This window comes from Rhinichthys klamathensis, unplaced genomic scaffold (assembly GCF_029890125.1).
Source record: "Rhinichthys klamathensis goyatoka isolate OS25496 unplaced genomic scaffold, OSU_Roscu_1.1 h1tg000048l_1, whole genome shotgun sequence".
Classification (NCBI taxonomy): Eukaryota; Metazoa; Chordata; class Actinopteri; order Cypriniformes; family Leuciscidae; genus Rhinichthys; species Rhinichthys klamathensis.
In genome coordinates, this window is record NW_026606594.1 from 785,809 (window position 1) to 812,402 (window position 26,594).

General features: G+C 38.8%; 1 protein-coding gene across 8 annotated transcripts in view; it reads right to left on the bottom strand.

Moving 5' to 3' along the window:
• ppfia2 (PTPRF interacting protein alpha 2) overlaps nt 1–26,594 on the bottom strand; it is a 166,673-nt gene that overhangs the window by 21,700 nt on the left and 118,379 nt on the right. For all 8 annotated transcript variants that reach the window (XM_056247466.1, XM_056247464.1, XM_056247465.1 and 5 more), the window contains 16 exons: nt 22,260–22,424; nt 21,247–21,321; nt 16,553–16,660; nt 14,692–14,913; nt 14,065–14,211; nt 12,991–13,125; nt 7,304–7,387; nt 6,349–6,480; nt 6,205–6,267; nt 6,004–6,095; nt 4,957–5,095; nt 4,660–4,877; nt 1,748–1,988; nt 1,292–1,321; nt 472–599; nt 197–375 (listed from right to left, as the gene is read on the bottom strand). In XM_056247466.1, coding sequence (XP_056103441.1) covers nt 197–375; nt 472–599; nt 1,292–1,321; nt 1,748–1,988; nt 4,660–4,877; nt 4,957–5,095; nt 6,004–6,095; nt 6,205–6,267; nt 6,349–6,480; nt 7,304–7,387; nt 12,991–13,125; nt 14,065–14,211; nt 14,692–14,913; nt 16,553–16,660; nt 21,247–21,321; nt 22,260–22,424 — 2,158 coding nt within the window. The remainder of the gene's footprint in view (nt 1–196; nt 376–471; nt 600–1,291; nt 1,322–1,747; nt 1,989–4,659; nt 4,878–4,956; nt 5,096–6,003; nt 6,096–6,204; nt 6,268–6,348; nt 6,481–7,303; nt 7,388–12,990; nt 13,126–14,064; nt 14,212–14,691; nt 14,914–16,552; nt 16,661–21,246; nt 21,322–22,259; nt 22,425–26,594) is intronic.

The window sequence follows — 26,594 nt, forward strand, 5'->3', positions numbered from 1 at the left end:
ATGGAGGAGATCCATTAACCCATCATCTGATAATGTTAGTGTGATCATTATATTTATATTCAACTCTAGATCAGTATTAAAAAGGACTGTGATATATCAACTTCATGTCATAGAGCTTAACCTTAATTTAAACCAGACCCCAACCCCCTTAATAGTTTATATGTCACTATCTATGGTGCCGTGTCTATGTCCGTACCTTGTCCTGGTCCCATAATCTCTTTCCCCAGCTGCCCCAGTCTGGCCTTTTCTTTCTTCCCAAACAGTCGTCCGATGGAGGACTTGATGCCTTTCTTTTTCGGCTGTTTGTGAAGGGAGTCCTGGCTGCTGGCTACACTGCTCAGAGCACTGGCTTCCGTCTCTAATGCAGCCGTCAGCCTGGAGACAGTCAATCACATCAACAGTGTTAAAGTCGAGTTATGTTTGCACACAGCACGTGTCTAGCCGCTGTCAGGCGTCTTTTTGCCTTCTCACCGTGCGTCATTGTGCGAAGAAGCGGGTAGCGTGTGGGTCATGCGGACATGGCGAGGTGTGGGAGGTGGCGAGGTCTCGCATTTGATGGTTGCCTTGTCCTCTCGGCCGTCCTCGTCCACTGCTGCGATCTGTGAGGGAAAGAAAACTCTGGTGTCTTCCAATATTGTGCACTATTCCAAATTGATTTAAGAAAGTGTTTTTAAATTCACCCAAAATGTAGTTCACCCAAAAATGACATATTTGTCATTTACTCTCATGCCGTTCCAAAACTATGACTTTTTTTCTTTGGAATATAAATTAAGATGTTTTGAGACATGAAATTCAATTAAATTCAATGAAAGTCAATGGGCTCCAAAGTTCTTCAAAATATCACTATCCGCAGAAGAAAGTAAATCATACAGGATTGGAACGACATAAAGATGAATTTTTAGGTTGAAAACAGGATGTATTTTTCATTCTAAATTAACCATAAAGATATTTTCATACAACAGACAGTATAGTGTATTCCAGAAACCTTAGATATTAATAATTAATGTTAATAATACTATTAATAATAAGCAATAATGAAAATAAATTTAATTATAAAGAACTATGAATAATGTATTACTTATATTTATATTTATTTATCAATACTTCTTTACTGCTATAATTCTCAGTATTATTGTTTTAATAACCAGCACAAATTTGAATTCGTGAATTTGAAATGGAACTAATTTTTACATTCAAATTTTTGCCCAACCCTGGTGTCCTCTATGGTGCCTATACAAATAATCATGTACAAATACATGAGCTCTTTTGTGAAGGGACTTTTAAGTAGTACCTTTCTCCTGTGCTTCCGCAAGTCACTAGGCTGCAGAACAGAAAAGATAAAACGTTAACAGCTTTCTGCCTGTTAATGGACTCGATAGTCATAAAGCATTCAAAGCAACTCAACATGTTGATAAAGAAACTGCAGAGAAAATACTAGAAAAGCTGTAATACAGAATTTGATTGAGAGATTTCATACCGTTTCATTTGTGGATTAACCAGCACTACAACTTGCATGAAAAAATGTCCCAAAGATGTTCAAGTAATGTGGCTTAAATTAAACAAATATTCTTAAAGAGGTCATATACATTTTTTTAATAAAATAAATAAATAAAAATGTCATTTTCCAATGACCATTTTCTTCCATCTACGGTCAGCACAGCTGATCTCTAAAAGTATCAAAGAAAATGTACTGTACATCCTCATGATATGACCCCTGTAGGACAGAGATACGCGTGAGCTCGTATACCAGTGTCATGACCCCCATGCGCTCCATGTCGCGGGCCGGGCTGCGCGGGGTGAGTTTGGGGGTGGAGTGCCCGCTGGGAGGTGAGGAGGAGGCGAGGGAGGATGCGGTGGCCGAGGCAGTCATGGAGGCTCCGGGATGATGAAGCCGCGCCAGGTTCAGACCCTCCAGGCTCACGCTGGCCACGCGGTTCTCTATTTCCTCTGCCCTCAGTTCTGTCGACTCCTTCTCTTCTTGGATCAGCCTGGAGAAACAAGAGAAAAAGAGTTCAGCCCACAGTGAGTTAGGAAGTATTTGATGATAATCTACTAGCATTTTGATTTACAACATTACTGGAAGGGCTAAGCTTGCTGGGTGAAAATATGTAACCATTTTTGGCAAAAAGACTACGAACACTGTAGCTAAAACGTCTAATTATCCCTTAGTACGATGGATAGTGCCAAATGAAAAGCTTTGAACTGTTTGAACACAGAAAAATGACTAAATAAATGCAATAACAAGCTCAGAGAGACAGAGAAATAATAACAGGCTTGTGCTTTACTGGCCAAAGACTGATGCGGTTGGTTTCAGTCAGTAAAGGCTTGAGGACACGAACCGACAACACTCAAAGAAGGCAAACTGCAGTTTGCTGATCTAATGTTCGACAGCTCTTGTAGTGGATGTTTTTCATGGGCTCAGATTATTGAATATCTTGTAAAGCAACCATCGACTGGGCTGCAAACAATTAAATATTGACCATTTGTCAAGCATTTAACATGTTTACAGTTGGTTGTAAGGCATTCAACGGTTTTGTGTCTTTTAGCCAAACACCAAAGCTGGTGCTTTATCAAAAGCGGACCACTAATGGGAGGAGAGAAGTAAACAGGAGACCTTCTTTCTTCCTGTGGTAATCAAAACAACCAGCACATATTATAGGCACAGTTTAATAGTACAGTGAGCTGTATTTGTACACTGGTAATCAAATAAAGTTGGACACACATACTGTACTGCACATTATATATGAGGTTGTGTTTTTTTTTATAAACCAGTTTTACATTAAGGGGGCTCCCGAAAAAAAAGGCTCAAGAAATACTTGCCGTCTGTTTTGGCTTCATCAAATATTAATCACGCATTTCCACTGAATTGGACAAAATTCAAATTAGATCTCAATGAAAATTAGAGTCATACATTTGCTTTTGACAACCTTAGGTGCAAGTGCCATCCAGTCTTAGGGTCTCCAATATGTGAGGGAAATCGACAGACAGGACACAGCGATGACAGGTGATAGAAGTGTGATATTGAGGAGATGAGGAGACGTGGACTGCAGGAACAGCCGTTACATTTCAGTCAACCTATCTTGCTCAATAACAACTAGACAGCCTACAGGAGAAATCCTGAGCTTTGGCTGATATTTAAATCAGCATATACGTTGCCTGAAGGCACAACTCTGCTTTCTGCAGCACCTTTTATTGTTTTTAATTCAATCTAGGGCTTGCGTGTAGCAGAATCCTGATTCTGAGTCTGTAGAAATGTACACGTTTTAATAGATTTGACAGTTAAAACAAACAAAAAATACAGCAAAGTAATTAGCTAGGGAGTAGAAGGTTATATGTAGGTTATGGAGGGAATCTTGAATAATAAATCTACACTTTTAAGACACAAAGTTGACAAATTCAATCCCCCATGCCGTATGTTCTCATAAAAGCTACTGGGATAATAGTCAAGGAACTTGTCACTGTCAATGTACAAGGAATCAATGTACAAGTCACTTTGATGAAAGTCATCTAATAAATGGCAAATAAACACTTAGAATAAACAAAAATCAGATGTAAATATTTACAGGAGAATTAGTGATTGAAAAGACAGAAAGAATGACTTGCTCTGACTTTCGGCAACTCCACCAGACTGTAAATTAGAGGAAAGGTCTGGAAAAATGTTATAATATTCCAGCCTTAACCAGAGTAAAAAGACCACTGAGGTCTGATTTATGAGATTATGACCGTGAATTTTTTGTTTTCAGAGAAAATTAGTAAAAGTTGATTTTAATCTAATGCTAAATGCATCACAAGAACAACAAACATGGTTTTTCATTAAATAATAAAAATAATTCCACTGTGGCGAGAGGGGCGTGGTTCCGCGAGGTCTGTAACGGGAGAGAGAGAAAGGAGACGAGCGGTGCGTAAGTGGGTCAAGTGCAAATGACGAACACCTGTGTCTTGTTGCAGTAACTGGCGTGGAGAGACTGGATATAAGCCGCTGTGGAGTGCGAGACGAGAGAGAGAGGAGGACTGAGGACTCGTACGCCTGCCAGGCAGTGGAAAGAGAACTTATATAGCGGAAAGAGTTTATTGTTTGTTTATTTTGTGCCGTAGTGATTTACGGTGAACGCGCTGTGGGTGCACCTTTTGTTTATTCAATAAAACTGTACGAGTCCCAGTCACGCCGACCCTGTCTTCTTCCTTACAACAACTGAACCTCATCACATCCACCATAACAGAGAGTCCGATTTCAGGCCCCACAACTACATTTGTCAGTGTAACAAATTACTTGCTACTACTAGTACTACTAGACCTATAATCTGAATTTGAGATAACATTAAAAATCTTTTGGACAGGCTTGAAAATCTTGTTGGAATTTTTGGACAGATGCCTACCTGGTTTAGATCCTACCTTTAGTAGTGTAAATGAACAAACCTAACAATGCCAAAGAAGGTGTGCAGCAAGGGTCAGTCTTAAGCCCCTCGATTTTCACACAATTTTCCTTGGTGACCTTTGAGGTGATATGTTTAAGAAATGTAATGTTCTTACATTGCTATACAGATGTATTACATAACAGACCTTAAAGCCATTTGAAAGTAAATCCTCTTCTCAATCTCTGAGCAGACAATTAAGACTTAAGTATTCAAAGGGTGCAGTGGTCACAATGAATAGACTGACCGGATTTCTTTATTGATGGCATCCAGTTGTTCTTGCAGCATCATTGCAAGAGTTTGAGCATCTGAATGTCCTCCAGGAGACAGTAGATCCATCGAGCTGAAAAGAGTCTCTCGGTCATCGTCATCAATATCCGACATCTCCGTGTCGCTCTCAAACGGGTGGCCGCCCAGAACGCCAAGTTGCTGAGAGCGCCATTCATGCTCTCCCAGAGACTTAGCCTGCAGGGAGATGAAAGAGAAGCAGAAAGTGAGTGATGTTCAGTAAAAGCTCAAGAAACAAGGGGTGAAGAGCTCCTACCTTCTGTTCGTCAGTACGTAACCCCAGGCGCCCTCTCCTGGGTCTGCGGATCACCTTGGTGGAGCGATAATGGTCCGACTGCGTCTCGGCAAGAGAACCCAGAGAGAAACGCAGATCTCCAGAAGCATCCAGATGGGACCTGGAATCAAGGCCACAATCCATCATTAAGACATCTAGAATTTAGACACATTAAATAAACTTTTCAAAGCTAAAAAATGTCATTTGCAATGAAAGAACCATTTAAAATCATGCAGGGGAATCAAAATTGCCATAAGTAATTGAATTAATATCACTGCATAGAGAGGGTGACATAACCTCTGTTCCAAAACCTAGTGAGCTGCTTTGCTGTCTACATAAGCACTCGTTGTAAACCAATATTGGAACTTAATAAGTGACTGATCTGGAACGGCACAGGCAGCATAAATCCTCATGTGAAGTATACGAGAAACTTTACTCTTGATTCCAATAAAACTTGAAGATGATGCTAAGCTAACAGCCCAATACTCCAATAGAATGCAACGGTGCTGAAAAATTGATTTTTTAGTGGCCTTGGATCTGGAACTATTTTTCACATTCATTTCCCCATAGTTTTTTTTTTTTTTTTAAGTCTTTGTTAAAGAGTTATAAGCCATGAACCAAACCAACCAGCTATGAGGGGTGAATCATAACATTACAAACTTTGATTTGAAGCATAAACTATTTCAAAATTGGACAAAGATTTTTACTTCCAGAACCCGACTGAAAACATACATTTTGGATGAAATAATAATTTTTTAAAAGATATTAAATTATTTTTTTATCCATAGTTTTATACTATTTTATCTATTTATAGTCAGCATTTCTCAACTTTTTTATTTTTATTTACCTTATAGCATTGCACCCTTACATACATGCGATGCTGCTGCTAATGTTGCTGCCAAATGTTGTGGAACAGCCTTCATGTCGAGTGCACACCTATGATGCTCTGTCGAGCTTGTTGGGTTTTGAAATAGAGCTACTGTTTATTGTAAAAGGACAGTTCTTAGTTTTTCATGATTTCTGTCTCACCGTGACAGTGTGGGCTCTGTAAGGGATCCGGCCCTCATCCGGTACTGATCCAGCTCAGATCTCAGTTTCTCTATCTCATCCGAGAGATGAGACTACAACCGCAAGGCACATTAAAGTTTCATTTTACTCAGAATGGGTAGCAAAACATTACATTAACATTTGTTCAGCCAAGCTAGTTTTCAGAAAATAAAAACTAATGACCTTTTCTTGAATGGAGTCTTCTAACTGCTTCCTGTAGTTATCAGAGTCTTGTATTAGCACATTCTGAAAGAGAAGCAATGGAAACGGTATGAGTGATTGACGTGGTCGGAAGTGATTGGTACTGACGGTTGGATCGTCTCCCACCTTCTCCTCAAGAGCGGACATCCTCTCTTTCAGGTGGAGCTGTAATCGTTCGTTGGACTCGGTCAAGAGTCTGTCCACAGTGTCTGACAGACGCTTGTTGTGTTCCTCGTTCATCTTCTCTCTCTGTCGAGCCTGAGGAAACATAATACACCATTTTATCTATAATTTTTTTTTATTTTACATTATATTCACACAAATCAAATATTTACAAATTTTACATGTCTCTTTTTATACTGTTTATATGTGTGGAAACATTTAGTGTTAAATCAGTAAAGACAATGTTTCTGGTTCGGAATGAAATACTATACCATACTATACTATACACACTATATATTGCATGCTAAAAAAAAAAAAATAGTATGTTGAAATGTGGTCATATGACCTGAGTACATAGCATGTTTAACCCTCAGAGACCCAAGCATTGGTATGTATGATGCTTTTTAGGAAGACATCAGTTTAAAAACATTCTGTTTAGGTAAAATTTGCCTTGAGGTATGATTTGGAGAATCACTGCAAAATGTCACTGTTTATTGATACAGTAAGTGAAAGTTTTGAATTCATAACACAGTTCAGAAGAAAAAAATGTTGCGATTTTTCTCGCTCGCTCGCACTCTGAGTGTTTTAATTTTGCAAATGTTGCCCAGGTATGTAGGAAGTAAAAAAGTATATTTTGTATTTTTGGCAGTTCAATTAAATAATCCGTTAGATTTAGACAATAATCATAGTTGATTTTGCTGCCAGTTTCTTCATCATGCTGAAAATGGAAGGTCAAGGTTGAGTGCATTGCATTGTGGGATACTTTTTTCCACGAAGAATGCTGTTTTATACTGCATATTTGGGTGGCAACTTGGATATTCCATATAAACAGAAAATGAACATTCTGCACTATGTAAGCATACTGTAAAAATAGTACATAGTATATAAATATGATTTAATGATATAAAGTGATGTTGACCCTGAGCAGTTCTTGGTTCTTCTCCTCCAGCTGTCCCTCTAAATGTCTCATACGCTCCTCGATACTGCCGTGTCTCTCCTCCGCCTGAACAACAAACACACACAATGTATTTTGTCAGATGAGAAAATGTAAATCCACAAATTAGCCCAAACCAGCAGAGAAAGGACCCAAGAACCATGTGATGTTGGCTCGAATCAAAATGAGAGTGTGTGTTTGGTTGGTTCATGAGATACCGTCACACCAAACACCATAGATATGGTTGAGCAGACAGGTAAAGAGTAGGAGTGTTTATTTCCTTAAGCTTCTGTTCTCTCGTGGGTGAACAGAAAGAACCAAGTACGTCAGCAACTCATTAAAGCGAAGAAAATCCCAGAGCATCACATGCACCTGAAATACACCAGCAGTGAACAGACCCACAACCAGACAGAGCAAAGTGAAGTGAATAAGAGAGAGATAGAGAGAGAAAAAAAGAAAGAGAGAGTGTGAGTGAGAGAGAGAGAGAGAGAGAGAGAGAGAGAGAGAGAGAGAGAGAGAGAGAGAGAGAGAGAGAGAGAGAGAGAGAGAGAGAGAGAGAGAGAGAGAGAGAGAGAGAGAGCGGCTTTCAGCCCCACCTTCCTAAGACTGCAGTTCACGTCCTGGAGTTTAGCTACCATATCAGACTACCAAACCACACAATACAGAGAAATAACACACAATATTAATAATGAGAACCATATGAATCATTTCTATCAGTAAATGTTACCACAGCAGTTTGTTATCAGATGGTTTAAATACTGAACAAGTGTTTAATTTCTGTCTTGTACCTGCTTACTTTTTCTTTAAAGGTGCATTGCGCAACTTTTCACGTTAAAAATACCTGTTTTTCTATCCTATACATGCTTAAAGAACTGCCTGATGGGCTGAATGAGCCCTTCTCTGCTCACTGAGATTGCCTCTATAATCCTGTACAGTAAAATATATAAGAGGGATTCGGGCTCGAATTTGAGACTGGGCGTGACGTCATGCGCGTTCACGCTCACCAGGCTATGTCTCGCAGGTTTGTGTATTCGCCGGCGCCGCCATTCTCCGCATCAGCGAAGACAACTCGTGCGTCAAAGGTAGAAGATGGATTCAAAGAGACCGGCTTGTAGTCCATTCCAAACCCCAACGCAAACTCCACGTAAAGTAAAGAAAAGAACAATTTTGTCTAGTGCCACCAAAAGGTCCAAATTGGAGTCAGACAGGCGTCGGAGTAAGACGAGAGTCAACCTCGGGAAGGCATTCAACAAATGGAGAGATCTCCGGTCTGCTCTTGGTCTCAAACGGGATCCTCAGTTGGCTTTTTTCTTGATAAAACGGTAAGATATAGCCCAGTCTCTAATATTTGATGCGGCCAATCTATGTATGACAACAAATGACGATGCGTAAAATGTGTAATGCTTAAGCGTAAGCTAGATACATGTACAATCAGAATTGGTTGCAGTTTCGCTTGTCGCCAGAGGGGACGTAGTTCTGCAAAAACTCAGAGACTTGCGTTTTGCACCTTTAAAGTCACCATGAAATCAAAAGGATTTTTTTAATGGAATATTACAGCATTTCTTATAAATCATTTATTCGTTCATATCAAATATATACAGTCCACTATATATACACTCACCGGCCACTTTATTAGGTACACCTGTCCAACTGCTCGTTAACACTTAATTTCTAAGCAGCCAATCACATGGCGGCAACTCAGTGCATTTAGGCATGTAGACATGGTCAAGACAATCTCCTGCAGTTCAAACCGAGCATCAGTATGGGGAAGAAAGTTGATTTGAGTGACTTTGAACGTGGCATGATTGTTGGTGCCAGAAGGGCTGGTCTGAGTATTTCAGAAACTGCTAATCTACTGGGATTTTCACGCACAACCATCTCTAGGGTTTACAGAGAATGGTCCGAAAAAGAAAAAACATCCAGTGAGCGGCAGTTCTGTGGGCGGAAATGCCTTGTTGATGCCAGAGGTCAGAGGAGAATGGCCAGACTGGTTCGAGCTGATAGAAGGGCAACAGTGACTGAAATAACCACTCGTTACAACCGAGGTATGCAGCAAAGCATTTGTGAAGCCACAACACGCACAACCTTGAGGCGGATGGGCTACAACAGCAGAAGACTCCACCGGGTACCACTCATCTCCACTACAAATAGGAAAAAGAGGCTACAATTTGCAAGAGCTCACCAAAATTGAACAGTTGAAGACTGGAAAAATGTTGCCTGGTCTGATGAGTCTCGATTTCTGTTGAGACATTCAGATGTTAGAGTCAGAATTTGGCGTAAACAGAATGAGAACATGGAACCATCATGCCTTGTTACCACTGTGCAGGCTGGTGGTGGTGGTGTAATGGTGTGGGGGATGTTTTCCTGGCACACTTTAGGCCCCTTAGTGCCAATTGGGCATCGTTTAAATGCCACGGCCTACCTGAGCATTGTTTCTGACCATGTCCATCCCTTTATGGCCACCATGTACCCATCCTCTGATGGCTACTTCCACCATGTCACAAAGCTCTAATCATTTCAAATTGGTTTCTTGAACATGACAATGAGTTCACTGTACTAAAATGGCCTCCACAGTCACCAGATCTCAACCCAATAGAGCATCTTTGGGATGTGGTGGAACGGGAGATTCGCATCATGGATGTGCAGCCGACAAATCTGCGGCAACTGTGTGATGCCATCATGTCAATATGGACCAAACTCCCTGAGGAATGCTTCCAGCACCTTGTTGAATCTATGCCACGAAGAATTGAGGCAGTTCTGAAGGCAAAAGGGGGTCCAACCCGTTACTAGCATGGGGTACCTAATAAAGTGGCCGGTGAGTGTATATATATATATATATATCAGAGTTTCCGCTAGAAAAAAATGGTGCCGGTCAAAGTGATCAACACCAATTGTTTTTTACTATGGTTTCACACACATTCACTTTTTGAAACATTGAGGCACGGATGTACCTAATACAAATAAATAAAACATCTCCAGTTAACAAGCAGATCATTCATTTAGTTCGCTATTAAATAAGAGATCTAGCGCTAAAATCAGTTGTTTTTGAAATCAAGCTGAGCGCTCGTGTCCGCTACTATCAGTTGCATGGACGACGCGCTGCGCGAGTTGCGCAATCTTCACTCGCGTTTCAATCTATCGCCGTTGCGGAGACTCTACACAGGCGAAGCACTGCTACTTGGGCGCAGAGATATCACGCAACACCTGAAATAAAGCTTGCCACAAAGAACCGGCGAAAGTAATGATTATGCATGGAACATTTGAATTGTTGATAAATTGATAAAGTTGACGATGCAGACTCGCCATCTTCGCAGTTGTGAACGCGCCTAGAGAGAGAAATGCACACTTCATATGAAGTGTGCACGCGCTGGCGCCTCCGTGTCCTGATTATATTGTCCACTATATTTGCTTCTTATTTATTAATCCAGGCAAATTTGTTGATGAAACATTGATTAAAATGAAGATACAATTTATACAAAACGAAATAAACTTTAAAGAAAGGCTTTCTACAAAACAAAACTAAATAGGTGGTCAAAATCTGACCCATTCCAAATGTTTTCCGATATATTGGTCATCTTATGATCCATCTTACTCATCTCATGCGGTTCCCTTTTCATATAATCAACATAGATGAAATAAAAAAATAATAACATTATATTATTTATAAATATGAAACGTATGTTTAAGTTTTTTAACTTATAATAAGCGTCACACCGCTCCACTTTGCTCACATGCTCTGGTGTGTAGCCTAATGCATGTGTGCGTGCATGTGGTGGAGGGGTGTGATTTTCGAATACTAATCAACCCAGCGATCTTCGAATACTATTTTTGCTTGAAAATTTCGTTTTGTATAAATTGTATCTTAATTTTAATCAATGTTTCATCAACAAATTTGCCTGGATTAATAAATAAGAAGCAAATATAGTGGACAATATAATCAGGACACGGAGGCGCCGGTGCGTGCACACTTCTAGGCGCGTTCACTACTGTGAAGATGGCGAGTCTGCATCGTCAACTTTATCAATTTATCAACTTTATCAATAATTCAAATGTTTCATGCATAATCATTACTTTCGCCGGTCATTTGTGGCAAGCTTTATTTCAGGTGTTGCGTGATATCTCTGCGCCCAAGTAGCAGTGCTTCGCCTGTGCTTCCAAACATGCATTTGCCCACCTATCTAAATGTAGGGGAGACCGTGAATAACCCCAATTTTAACAAAAAATGGTGGAGTGTTCCTTTAAGGCTAGCCTGCCTGAGCCTGGCCATATTTGAAACGTCTCACAACGTCTCGATACAGCCGTTCTAGGCGTGCGCTTTATTTGAAATGCAGCATGCGATGTTGTTTAATAACTTTCAGTAGAGCCTGTTCCTTTATAACATAGCCAAAGGTCGGTGTATTTTTGCTTTATACATTTTAGGCTTATTCTGAAATTCATATTGTGTTAGGGGGCGGGATTATTGCGCAATTTTATTCGGACAATTTGACCGGAGAGATTTAATTTTGACGGACATTTCATTTTTTTTCCCGGCCAATGTCCGGTAATTACCGGACAACGGAAACCCTGATATATATATATATATATATATATATATATATATATATATATATAAATTCAAGTGCCCTCATAGACTTTGATCAAAATAACTTCCCCTCCCTCTTGCAGCAACATCTCTTCTCTTCTCTGATGACGTGTTTACTGCATGGATTGAGGGCGGGACAACCTGTCACTCACATGACATCACAGCAAACCACAACCATCCAACATCTAATCATTCTCAATGGATCAAATCAAGTCCCACACCTACATTTTATTTTATTTTATAAAGAAAGAATTAACATAATAATAACGTTATTTTTTATAAAGTTAATATGTTAAGATGTATATTAATAACAATTTATAAAGAAAGAATTAAAAAATATTACCGCTACTTTTTCAACAAGATAATTGTATAATAATGCTAATCTTTATAAAGTTAATTATATAAACAATATAACAGCTTTATAAAGAACATTTGTTTTGGTTATGTACAGTAATCACTGTGGAAAGGAAATAATTCACATAAAATGATGAACAAAAGGATTTAAGCATTCTGTGTTTGGTGAAAATTTGTGATTGTTGTACATGGTGGTAACACATGCCAGGGAAACCAAAAAAATATATAATGATATATTTAAACATATGGCCCTTCAAAACTTTTTGATCAGTACACACAACTGTACCAAACAAGTTTGAAAGTCTGCTACTGATGATATTGAAGTTTTTATGCTGATCAATGCACATAATACATTTACACTAAGTGCAATATAATGCTTTGCACCAACCAGACCAAGAACTTTTAGAGCCTCTAAATGTGCAGTGGTCAGAAAGAGAAACCACCTCAAAATGGCCCTTGAACCCATAGCCTGAATATTTTGAGCCCAATATGGGCCACAGTTTGATGTCTTGGTCGCTCTCTGAGTCTGAAGTAGTATTTTTCTGAAGTAGTATTGTTTGTCTGATTCATTTGTGTCAATAGTTCATTTTGATGGTTCACTTCAATAAATAAGTTAAAAAACAATTCACAAATTCATTTAAGAGTCATCATTCATAAGTGTTCCCAGATGTTCCTGCACTTTGCGTATTCAATTCATTAAATGCACAGCTAGTGTGTGTGTGTGTGTGGGTGGTACCTTGGTGAGAGCTGCTATCCTCTGTGCTAGCTCAGCCTCGACTTCAGGCAGTGTCTCAGCTTTCCTCATGGTCTGCTGGAGCTTCTGTTCTGCCAACTCCAGCCGCTCCTGTAACTGCCTGTTCTTCTCTTCCATCTGTGGGAACAAACACACACACAGACACACACTGTCTGATCAGAAAGAGTTTATTGAAAAATAGCAGACATCATAGGACGTTCCAGCTTCCAAAGCAACAAGTGGATCAGCGTGGCCATTTTCAGTGTGCCCAAACAAACAAAATTACATAACTGCCTATTTTTGGCTTGTTCTTAGAACAATTAAACTCTAGTTTAATTTAAACACTCAATTCACTTATCTTATACGGAACAGTGTTGTTATTGTTAACTACAAATAAACTATCGAACTATTTGTATTGAAATAAAGCTGAAATAAAATATAAATACTATAAAAAAAATAAAAAAAAAAATTTAGAGATGTTGTCATGGTGTCTAACTGAAATAAAATAAGACAAAAAAAAAATGAAACCTAAATATATAAAATAAAATAAAATGACAAAAGCAAATTACAAAAACAAACTGAAAATTGAAAATATAAAAAAATGTAAAAACTAATTCAAAACAATAAATACTAGAATAGTATATAAATAATGCCAAAATAACACTAATATGGAAAAGGGTATTCTCTAAAATTCAGTCATACAAATTTGGTACAAAATTAGTAATGACAGAATTAAATTTTGTGTCTGAATTATTCATTTTGATGGTTTGTCATGTTTGCCATGCCCTTTCATCTCTGTAATATGTTCAAAACATTTATCTTTTTAGGCACTCAAGAAATCTTGGTAAATGATCATTTGGCAGGACAAGAAATGGTGTCATCTTGACCATGACATCAGTGGAAAGGAATGCTCAGTTACGAATGGAATGACTGTTTGTCCATTATCAAATTCAAAACATCTGTGCCTTCACACATGTATGAATACGGAAGGAAAGTAATTGCAACATATCAAAGCAATTTGAAATAATACAAAAGGGAAATGGAGAAGGAAATTGGAAAACAAGGTCAAAACCTGACCTGTCTGAGGAACGCCTCCTTATTGGCTAGTTCGTTTTCAAGCTTGTCTGTGATGTCATGTAGCGACGTGGACTCTCTCTGGGCACTGAGATAGCGCTTCTCAAGAGTCACGATCCGTTCCTCCATGTCTTCTTTCTGACACATAGCCTGTATAAACACACAAATATATTGGCAGACTGTTGGTTAGTGGACACACACCTAAGGAGCCCGCAGGTGTAATAGTCTGCTGTCAATCAAAAATCCTGCCCTATAATTACATACAGGCTTGAGGACAAATATCAACACAGGCAAATGCACACATTCGGACATGGAGACACACACACACACACATTGCCTTGGGCTGCCACAACCTCTCTCTCTTCCATAGCTGAATCTCCAATTCAACAGCCATTTCCCAGACTCTGTCCGGCTGTCACTAATTATCAATGTGACATCAAGATGGAGTCAGTGTCCAAAATCGAAGACACCTGGTCAGTCAGGGCCGTTACGGACAGAATATTCTAAGGCGGCACCTTTTAAGAAAACTCTCAATGAGTAGAAAGGATGTTGCACAGCTTCAAACATTGAATTCGGTGTACTGTCGCGGATGAGGTTTCGCACACAGCCTAATTCTCATATATACGGCACCTCTTTAATATCTCTCTGGAACCTGTTGTTCACGTCTTCGCTCTTGATGAGGTCTTTGCGGGCCGTCTCCAGCTCCTGCTCCACCTCGGACACGCGGGAGGACAGCGAGGACATGCGCTCCTTCATCTGAGCCAGCTCGTAGTTCTGCTTCTCCAGCAGCTCCTGCAGCTCCACCACCTGACTGGCCTCGTCCCCCGAGTCCATCGACCCGTTAGACAACCGCTGCAGCCCAAACACACACAATACACTTTCCTTTAGTGTTGTGAGATCGATTCAACCAATTAAATGAAGGATTTCTAAATAAAATGAACTGATTCAGTATAACTTCACATTATTATCAGGGTTAGCATTTTTAATACAACTAAAACTACAACCATACAAAACATTTCCATTACTTGAAAAACAATAAACATTTAAACATGAACATAAAATTAAATTATGTGATGTTATTTCCATCAAGATGTGCATACATTTTTGGTCAAGATCTTGTACTGACAATGCAAGAGTCCAGCACTCTATAAAGTCTCCTCCAGCACATCCCAAAGACTTTCAATGAATCCCTCCCAAACATTCTTTAGCAATTTGAGCCTGATGAATCTTGACATTGTCATCCTGGAATATGGCCATGATGTGTCTTCCTGCATGATTGTTTAAGAAATGAAAAGCTACACACTCCATCAAATAGGGTTAGAAGAACTGCTGCCAAACATATAACAATAGAAACACAATAATCACTCAATCCAAGTTCCATGATTCCATGTTTTCAGCTAGTTTGTGCGGCTCTTTATATGGATTTTTGAATTCCCAGCATCCTCATTTCCGTCTAATTGCATTCTGAGTGTGTGAACAGAGGCTCAGCAGATATTTCCTCAGCCATGCCTAAAATAAAGATTTCTGTCACATATTCACACTGAAACTTGACACGTCTTATGCCGCTCTAAAATTAGACTTTATATCCCGTTTAATTTATGGCTGCAGACTGTAAGACAGAAGGGTGATAAAATCATTTGCAGAGCACACTGAATTTACTCCGTCAAAGCTGTGAAGCCGCGAGAGATTGACACGACTTCACCAGAAGAGCTTCTGTGATCGCAAATAGATGAGAATGACAAGACAAAGAATAGCAGTGGTTTATTCTGGAGCGGCTGTAGGGTAATGACTCACTGCCACTTCTTTTTTTTTACTCTCTTTCTCTCTCTTCTTTTTTTGTCTGTATCTATTTGCGAGGGTCAGATTTGTTTGTTTAATGTACAGGCAAAACCAATGACCTCTAGTTGCTAGGCTGGCCCATGCATCAGTGCCAGAGGCCCTGGATATTGTCAGTACTGCTACTTAATCTATTGAGCATCATGGGAGATTAATTTGGCCAATTGAGATACACTGTCAAAGTGCCAACCTTTATCTTCTACGAGGCCACAAATTCCTGCCATCACTGTCACCATGCCAACACAATCTAATGCCGCACAACACGGCGCCCATCGGTGAGGGTGAGAGCAGGACGATGCTTCTCTCATACTCTCATCCTGTTATCTTTTCATCAGGAGGCAAGATTCTACTACGATCGGTTTATTGGGACATTAAATGTCATCTAGAAATGCAGTTTGACAGGATGACTGTGTGTGTTGACTGTATAGTGAAGGTTTATTGATTTTATTGTATTTCTTTCTTCTCTACTGGACTTAAAAAGAATCGTGCATCAAAATAAATCACCTCAAGGCACCAATTATGTACAGTCTCATTCAAAGATTTGGGGTTGGTAAGATTTTTCTGGAAAATATAAACATTTATAGAACATAATCTGAGTGTTGAGAAAACGGAGCACTCTGAGGCATTTTAGAGCCCGTCAGGAGTAAGTGCCCACCTTGCCATGGACTTTCTGGGCATCAGTTCCCTCCAACAAGTCCTCTGCCCCATCTCCTGATGCCACCTTCCTCTGAATGTGGGCATTCTGCTCCCTTAAGGCCACAATCTGCAAAAGCACAATATAAAAGAGAAATAATGAAAGATAATAAGATAAGATAACAAGCAATATTGATATCAAAACACGCTGGACCAGGACAATATGGCAAATAATATACCAAACAGTAACGACAAAACAGGAACATTTTATCTGACACAGACATCACTGGTACAACAAATCCTAAAATTGGATATTCATATGCGACATTAATACTAGAACAACTTTTTTTTGTTGTATTCCTAGAGTTTCAAAGACATCGTAGCCGATGCTACACATATAATGTCACATTCTAAGTGATTACTATCATTATTTGGTAAACCAAGTCTTAAGCTTTATTTGTATAGCCTGGAAACAACAAACCAGATATCCATAGTGTGGATACAGATACCGTATCTTTCCTGGAGTGTATGTACGTGTATGTTTTCCAGGGTAATTTTTGTATGATGTAAATATATATTGTTGATTCTCATTAAACTGCAAGCATACAGCAAAACAGCATCATAAATCAGACTTACAGTAGACAGCTTAGAAGTGTTCGCTTCATATGGCGCATCAACAGCAAGCACGGTAACTTTTCTGTCAGTTTTTTAATTGAAAATGTACAGTTTCAAAGGCACTGAGAGCTCCACACCTCCTTCTGACAGGAGGAATTGAGGAGAGGCAGGAATTTAAAGGGATACTCCACTTTTTTTGGAAATAGGCTCATTTTACAACTCCCCCAGAGTTAAACTGTTGAGTTTTACCGTTTTTGAATCCATTCAGCCGATCTCCGGTTCTGGCGGTACCACTTTTAGCATACATCATTGAAGTGGACAAGACCATTAGCATTTCTAAAAAAAAAAATGACCAAAGAGTTTCGATATTTTTCCTATTTAAAACTTGACTCTTCTGTAGTTACATCGTGCACTAAGACCGACGGAAAATGTAAAGTTGCGATTTTCTAGGCTGATATGGGTAGGAACTATACTCTCATTCCTGCGTAATAATCAAGAAACTTTACTGCCGTACCATGAGAGCAGCAGGCGTAATGATATGACGCAGCGCCTGAAAATAGTTCCGTTGTGTTGACGGAAGGTAGCCTATTTTCAGGCGCTGCGTCATATCATTACGCCTGCTGCTCTCATGGTCATTTTTTTTTTAGAAATGCTAATGGTCTTGTCCACTTCAATGATGTATGCTAAGCTATGCTAAAAGTGGTACCGCCAGAACCGGAGATCGGCTGAATGGATTCAAAAACGGTAAAACTCAACAGTTTAACTCTGGGGGAGTTGTAAAATGAGCCTATTTCCAAAAAAAGTGGAGTATCCCTTTAAGAAACGAGCGTCTCGAACTGATCATTTAACAACCAACCTTAACAATTTTTGAAGGACCAAATGTATTGGATCCACAAAGCATAAATTATGTTACTTATTTTGCTTACAGAGAAGGAATTTTCCATAATTGAATTTTCCAGGGAAGTCTTAAAGGCTCAGCAGCAGCACAACACAGCCTGTTTAATTATTAGACAGAGAGAAGGTGGAAAATTATGAACCACCTGAATTTATTTTCTTGAACAAATAAAGTTTTATTTTATTATATGACCCCTTTAAGAGCATGTCATGTCAAGTGTTTCTTTAGAGATTTCATATGACACGTCACACTGCTGTCACAGGACTAGTCTTCTTAAATGAGTGTGATATAGAGTGTTAACATTCTGAAGTGATCTCACAGGATTTTATCTGTCAGTTATAGGAAACTTCAAATAAATAACATGGTACTTTTTTTGTTGGTGTATACAACACTGAACGCCGCAATATTTTACATTATAATGTAAATGATCAAATTCAGTATATCTGGACCAGCACAAAACTGCCACAGCCCAATAATGTAAAACTGCAGTGCATACAAAAATAGAAGCAGAAGTTGCTGACCATGTCAGCTGGCATATGCTCCCCAATAAAATAACCTAGTATTCTTCCAGGAGCATCTTTAAGCAGGTTATCTGACTGATGAGCACTGTCACACCAACACACACATTGTTCTCTCTCCAGGCTAAAGGGCATTGGGAGATTATTCCACTCCCATGTTGAGACGCTCTGTCCACTGTGAACACAGAGAAAGCGGGATACATGGATGGATGGAAATAAGGGAGACATCCGCTTTCTTTTGTTTGGTTTATCGCCGCTCGCCGCGCATTCCTTTAATGAGGCGGCAATTAAGGGGCTTCACGCTTTTGAAGGGACAGAAAGGGAACTGTCTGCCATTTTTCAAGGTCTGAAGATCAAACAATCCCGCACCTTCTGACTCCACAAAGAGCCGGAATATTGAGTCAACTTGCAAATGAAGGTAAATGAGAAGTGGAGGCCCAATGAAAGTGAGCATGGACGCTTTGATGTCGTTCATTTGGTCTCATCAAAGAGGAGCACGTAAAAGAGTGGCTGTGCCTGAAACGCTGGTTTGTTTCAAACAGAAAACAACTACGGTACTTCACAGAAACCGGATTCATCTTTGTGACGCACCTGAATGGGTTGAGTGCTCCCTCTAACACTGAGATATTAACATGAACTTGAAATTCAGATGGTTCAGTAATACTTGTGCAGAAATGAAGCACTCTTCATAAATCTGAGATTGCATTGAGAGTATATGAAGGCAGAAAAAGCTGAACTAATCAAATTTAAAAATTCTCTTCAGAATATTAACATATAACAGCAATGTATCTGATCAAATCAAATGTATTTTACAAGACTAGCAGTAGTATTATCCAAAGTACTGTATCGTAGCTGTCAGGTGGAAACCTCGTATCTCCAAAAAAGCTACTTTTCAGGAAATGAATAAAAAAACACTATATTTTTTTAAAATAATTAAACACAGTGTTGTCAAAGTTGATATTGTGGCATTATGGTCAGACACTTGCACGTGTCATTAAATTATTAACATTTCACCAAAATCAAGCTCAAAGGAGTTACGAGGCTTTTGACCACGTTTTGTCTGTCATTAGAATGGGTGCAAGGTTTCTGCCTGACAGCGACGATATATTTAGGGTGAATTCAGGTTGATTGGGACACTTTTTGCCATTGAGATGACTGGAAAAAAGTATCCCAATCAACCTAAATTCAGGTGAAGTGAATATCGCTGATCATCTCCTCCTAACAAGGCCACATATTAATGTCTGGGTAGATTAGATGGTGAGCAAACAATCAGTTCTGAATACCTGATAAAGACCCGAGTTACGGCAAGGCGACTGGCTCAGAGTATTTCTGAAGGCTTAGGGTTGCTCCGGATATTGTATTGGACAATGCGGGGCTTTAAAGTCCAAAAGGTTGAGACTCACTGTCATAGAGTATTGTGGATCTACATTGCATACATAGTAGGTTGTCTGGGTAGTCATTAAGTATTTTCACTGTTTCAGTATTTTCAGATCTTTTAATTTCTACAGTTCACACACTGCTAACACAGACAGAAGACACTTTGCTTTAATAAGTGACGTCTGTGCTTCTCCAAAAGCACCAGCCACTGCTGGAATCTGAACATGCCCAAACTGCCTCTGCAATTCACTAAGTTTTGAGAATGTCCTTTTAACATCAATGAACAGTTATTCAAAAGCATGAGATTTTTACCATTTACCATAAATATTTTCTGCGAAGTAAACTTGGGCAGCTTAGAGGCTGGATGAATTTAAAAAGCAGCCTCAATTGAAATCCTTGTGTTTTTTCATTTCCCAGAAACAGAGTTCATAGCAAATCTTCCTGTCACACGGTTGATGTTGGCGAGAAGAACTGCGCTGCGTCTATGTAAGTGAGAATGTTCTCACCAGTCTGTTTGCTGTTGGTCTTGATTTGTACAGTTGTTAGATTTTTACATATGATTTATTTAAGATGTGGTGAATTTTGAAATGCATAGTTTACATATAAATTTCAATCATTGAATTGTTGAAATATTTATTTATTTAATATTTATTTATTGTAAAGAAACATAAATGGAGGAAATGAAGTCACCCCACCAGCCTCTCCCATGACCCCAAGAGAACACACAAGTGTTAATACAGAAACTAAGAAAATTATAACACACAACAGAACTCGCAGAGTGCTCACGATCAGTACACATATTCTCAATATAAAATATCTCTTAAAGAAAAATAAATACATTTGGCTCTTGTTGATAAGTTTGAAAAGCTCGTTCAGCTAGAACTGCACCATCTGGACTGCCAGTACTAGAATAAACACTAAAATACACAATGTTCTGTTTGCTCTGTTGCATTTCACACTAATAATTATAATAATAATCAGATCAGGCAAAAAAAAAAACATCGCATAGCAACAAATTAAACATATTTGGCATGTTTATGGAGTATATTCATCTTATAGTAAGTACCTTTCTGGTGCATATTGCTGTATAATTAAGTAATTAATGTATAACTTCAACGGAAGTGAATCAATCAAAACTAACTTTAGCTGGAAAATAACATTATTCAAGAACCGCTATAAAACCAAACCAATCTCTGTTACCTTGAATTATATTAAGTTTATCTCTGTAAAGCTGCTTTGAAACTATCTACATTGTTGAAAGCGCTATATAAATAAGGATGACCTGACCTAATCAGAGCATTTGTGCCTCACCTCCTGATTGGCTACGGCCAACTCCTCCTCCAAGGCAGAGACCCGCTCTAGTGACACCCGCAATCTCTCTCGTACCTGAACGAAAGGGAAAAAAAAACACTCTATCACTCACTCACATCAAGGTTGAGCTCTACTCAGAACTGAAGTGAGAATGTTTTTCATATTACTGATTTAGAATCGAATTTGAGGTAGCAAAATTACAGATTTTAAGAAAGTAGAATTACAATGTAATGAAATTCTAGTTTAGTTTTAACAGTATATTTAATTATTCTATCATGAATGACCTATAAACATGATATCATACACACAACATCTTTATTTTCATAAAGCTATTGTTGTGGTACTGTATGACAAATGTAAAATATTATATTAGATTATAAGTCAAAATTCTACAGAGAACAAAAAGGGCCAACAAAAAGAAAAGCTGAAAAAAAAAACTCATCAGTCTCTCTGGTGACCTGTTTGATCACTGGAATCATTTCAGTGGGTTCAGTCTTTCATCACTGGACGACCAGTCGTCACTAAATCTACGGTCCCATAAATCACGTGCAATTTCCTGCCGTCTGTTACCAAACGCCTTATAAATGACATTGTCTGGAGAAGGCTACAGAATGGATTACAGCTTGATGAACCGCCACACAAGGGCTTAATCCATAAATAAAACACCACTGGATAAAGGAAATGAGAGGTGGGACAGTGGGCTGTACTGTTTAATAAATGTACTTCAACATCACTGCCATAAAATCAGGAGAGAAACTTTAATTTGGTTACTAAAATAGATCAGTCAGAGATCGGTCAGCCTATGTATAATATGGGTTAACATCAACAGGTTTGTGGTTCTGTATATTTGGAATGTCACATATACACTTATATTAGATTTCTATCAAATTGTCATGGGCAGTACATTAACATTTGCAATGTACAGTGGTAAAGCATAGACATCATTGTGCTGGCTTTAAGAATTCAACAAAAAAACAACAAGAACCTCAGCAGGTGTTGATCTCACGGTTTACCTTCTCATCCAGTGCTTTGTGGTGCTCAAAGAGGGACTTGAGAGCTTTGAGGACCTCCACCTCACTGGAGACGCCAGAAGGAGACTGGGCCTGTCGTTTCACCACTGTCATGCGTAGGGAACGTTCATGCCTCGAAACCAAACACTCCAAATGCTCCAACAGCAGCTGTGGTACATACAAGGAGTTCATCTCATGAAGTTTGGCATCATAATCCTCAATAACTATTACAAAAATAATACATTAAAGCAAATGTAAAACTGAAACTAAATATAAAACTAATTTAATACTAACTTTGTAGCTGAAATTACCACAATTAAGTCTATAAGAAAGCCCTAAATGCTAATCTAAAAGGGAAACAAAATCTAAATCTTAAACTTCAGCCAAATATGAAACTTACAGAAACTATATAGAGCATACCAATTCTAAAAGTAAATCTAAATCTTAAGCTAAAATTTAAATAAAAAAATAAATAAAATTAAAGCTGTAAAACCCAAACTTAATCTAAAGCTAAAAATAAATTTGAATATAAATAAAAATACAGATAAATATAAAATCAAAACTAAGTCTAAAAACTAAATAAAATATTTAGTAAGTTATCTAAAATTGAAACTAAATGTCTTATGCTGCAACATGAGATAAAAAATCTTTTTTTATGTCATATCACTAAACCCTCAAGGACATTCTTCATATGGAAAATTAATGATATGTGCTTAACACACCATTTGGTCTTTTCTCATTTTACAAGGGAACCCTTTTAGACAGCTAACAACATTACACACAAGAAAACCCATTACATTACTTGAAACAATAAAGCAGACACAACAAATTGAAACCCCCTGGACCCGGCACAAAGAAGATTATGTTAATATGGTTACTCTCTGGTCTGGTACATAGCATAAAAAATCAATTCTGTCCCAAAGTCCCAAGGACACAGAGAGAGAGAGAAAGAGAGAGAGAGAACTGTCTTGCTTTAGATGAGTGGAGTGGACATACAGAGCAATGGATGTGAAACAGAGAATGCAAAGTAAAATTGAGTATGTTGTTGTTTTGAAATGCGCTTGTTCAGGAAACCTGCTCAGAATAATGCTGAATTGCATTATTCAGCATTATTCTATCTAAAGATAAACTTAGACTAATGCTAAAACTAGCCTAAATCTAAATAAAATCTAAAAAGTGAATTTAAAATCCTTTAAAAGTTAAAGTGCCCCTATTATGTTTTTTAAATATTCCCTTTCATGTGTAAAGGAGCTGTCTGTGAATGTAAATGATCTGCAAAGTTGTAACGTCGAAAGTGCACGATAAAAAAAAAATGTCTCTCAAAAGAAGGAATCGACTCCGAACTGTTTATGAGTCGTCAGGAATTCGAATCCCACTTTGTTACGGAGAACTCCAAAACTAAATTAGGAACTTTTAAAATAGAATAATAGGGGCACTTTAAAGCATTACATTTGAGCTAAATCTCAAACTAAAAACTTAATCTATAAAGTTAATAGTCTTAAAAAGTTAAAGCTAAAACTAAAATAATATCTCAAACTAAAGCTTAAGGAAAGACACTTCATCTAAAATACTGCTAAAGACAAAAAAATACAATTAACTGTAATATAAAATTATAGCTAAACGTAAACTGTTGTAGCTTCATTTTTTAGCATGCTGGTGAAATCAATATTCTAGTTGGTTTGCACAAGTTTCCAAATTTCCAAGCACAGAGTTCGGCTTCTGCCAAGTAGGTAGTTGGAAATTCAGGCTTCTCTAGTTGAATGTAACACAGCATTAGGGCTGCAGTAGCACATGTAGCTGCCTGAGGGCTGTACTGGCAGTACTGTAGCAGTGCTGCTCTAGAGACCTATCGAGGAGCTGACCTTTCTATTTCTGCTCAGTTCCTTGCTCTCTCATTCATAACCCTCAGTCTGTGCCAGCCTCTGTCTTTCCCAGAGCCAGCTCAGCACTAAAACAACCCTATAGCCGGATAATGCAGGTTAGGTTACTCTCTCTACCTCTGTGTGAGTCTGTTTTGGTGGATCAGATTAACACTGGTGCCGTCACACAGAAATGAGCTAATACATGAATCTCAGCAATGATCTTAAATCAATATACTGTATGTACAGTAACATTATGTGTCATTTTACTTAAAGGGGCGCCATGTTTAAAAGTCCATCCTGTGTATTTCATCTACATGCTTAATTTTAATACTGAAATCAGTATAATTCCTCTGTTAATGCTGCACTTTCCCTTACTTGACTACATGACCTGTTTGACATAATTTGACATTGTATGACATAAGTGCACTTTCAACTTTTCCCACTTTTTAACCAAAGTGTTACTAGTAAAGAAAAGTACTTTTAAAAATGTTGTACACTCATATGAGATATACACACAGTCATGTAAGTGTCCAAAAATCTTTAATCTACATAAGCGTGTCGACCCCTCATGGTGGCCACCGTGTTGAGATAACTTGACCTCACTTGGTAACCCCCTATTGTTAGTATCAATACTCAGAAATAAACACTAAAAAGTTTGGAATATTCACAATGTTGATCTAGGCTATATTGGAAAAATAAATAAAAGCGAGTTTACAGTGAAAATATATATATACAGAATATTGCGTATTGGGTTTTATCCGATACCAGTACCTACTCTGTATTTTTTAAACGGTTCTGGTGCTTAAACGGTTCTTGAAACGGTACTTAAGAAAACGAAACTGCACACACTTTATCAAAAAATAATACCCTTTTATTTACAGGGCCAAACTGGACACAATATTAACTTAAATCTTTAAACAATATAAATACAAATAATAATAAAAACCAATATAAAATAAAAATTCACATTTACATAATATCAAATAAAACAATATTGTATCAAACAATGTAATAATACTGGAGATTAATAGAGATTACTAGGCAGAGCTGCCAACTCTCACGCAATTGACCCTTTTCACACGCTCTCACGCACGCCACACATCCATTTTCTCACGCAGAGAAAAATCGCGGACAAAGAGGACACTGACACCGACAGACAAGACAGAGAAGGTTACTTTTGATATGGAACAAATCCACAGCTGTCAGATTCTGTCAATATTTTTACGAGATTCACACAATAAATAACGTTTTGGCTCTTTGAAATGTGACAGGTCGCTGTAGCGCGTCAGTTCAAACGGCACGTGATACAGCAGCCTACAAATGCAAATCCACTGCTTCTTAGCTACGCAGCGTTGAGTGAACCTATGAAAGAGAACATCTCTGGTTACTGGTGTAACCTATGTTCTCTCAATAGGGAACGAGACGCTGCCAAGCTCCTCGCGCTGCCGACCAGCTTCCTTTTTCGGCAAAGAAATCTGAGGAGCAGATGGCGCGCGCGCGCCAACATAATATGACGACGTAAGTGCGTCGAGGCGGCGCCCGCACCATCAGCCAATGAATTGGCTTGATTCTATTTGGATTCAGACTATCGGCACACCCAGAGGGCGTTCTGACGCGTAATTTTACACGTGAAATGCAGGCAAACCTTGCGAGCAAGAGCGCGCATGCGAGACAGAAGAGACTGTGCGTGTGTGTGTGTGTGCGTGTGTGCCTAATTAAGTCAGGCACCGAAATCAGGCACCGAAATTGTCGTTCTTATCCGGTCTGGTTACTACCGTTTACGTCGAAACCGGTTCCCTATTGGCACCGAGTTTCGGTACCCAACCCTAATAATGACTGGTGCATTGCAGAGTCGACAACAGTCTCTCTAGTACCCCTTTTCCACCAAGGCAGTGCTGGTGCCGGTTCGGAGCCGGTGCCTACTCGCGAACCAGTTCTTTGTGTTTCGATAGCCAAAGAACCGGTTCTCGGACAGGAAAATTGGTTCCAAAGCGGCACCAACTCTTTGCTGGACTAGAACCGTTCTTTTACCACATCATGCTTACTGGGGGCGGGGTTATTGTTGAACTTCTTCTCGAACGTAATCTCCGTCTCTATAGTAATCCAGACCAGCAGCACAAATGTGTTCTAAATCTCTTCTTCTGACCCCAATATGATCGCAAAGCCAGGAGAAACGTTTGAAGAAAGATGATGTAGTCCGCTATTGTAATTGTTATGCTTGAAGTTGGCGAAAGCTAAGACGTACGGCGACGTACACAGTGACGTAATGACGTCGTTCGCTGGGTTCTCTATAGTCAGTGGAAAAACAAACAGGTTCTGAGAAGGTTCGCAAGTTGAACCAACTTTGAACCAGCACCAGTTCCGAATCAGTTCTTTTTTGGTGGAAAAGGGGTATAGGTGAGCTTTGGGTTAAATACTTCACTCAGTCACATTAGCTGCTCCCCGTGTAGGATTAGAAGCTCTGTTTAAAATGAGT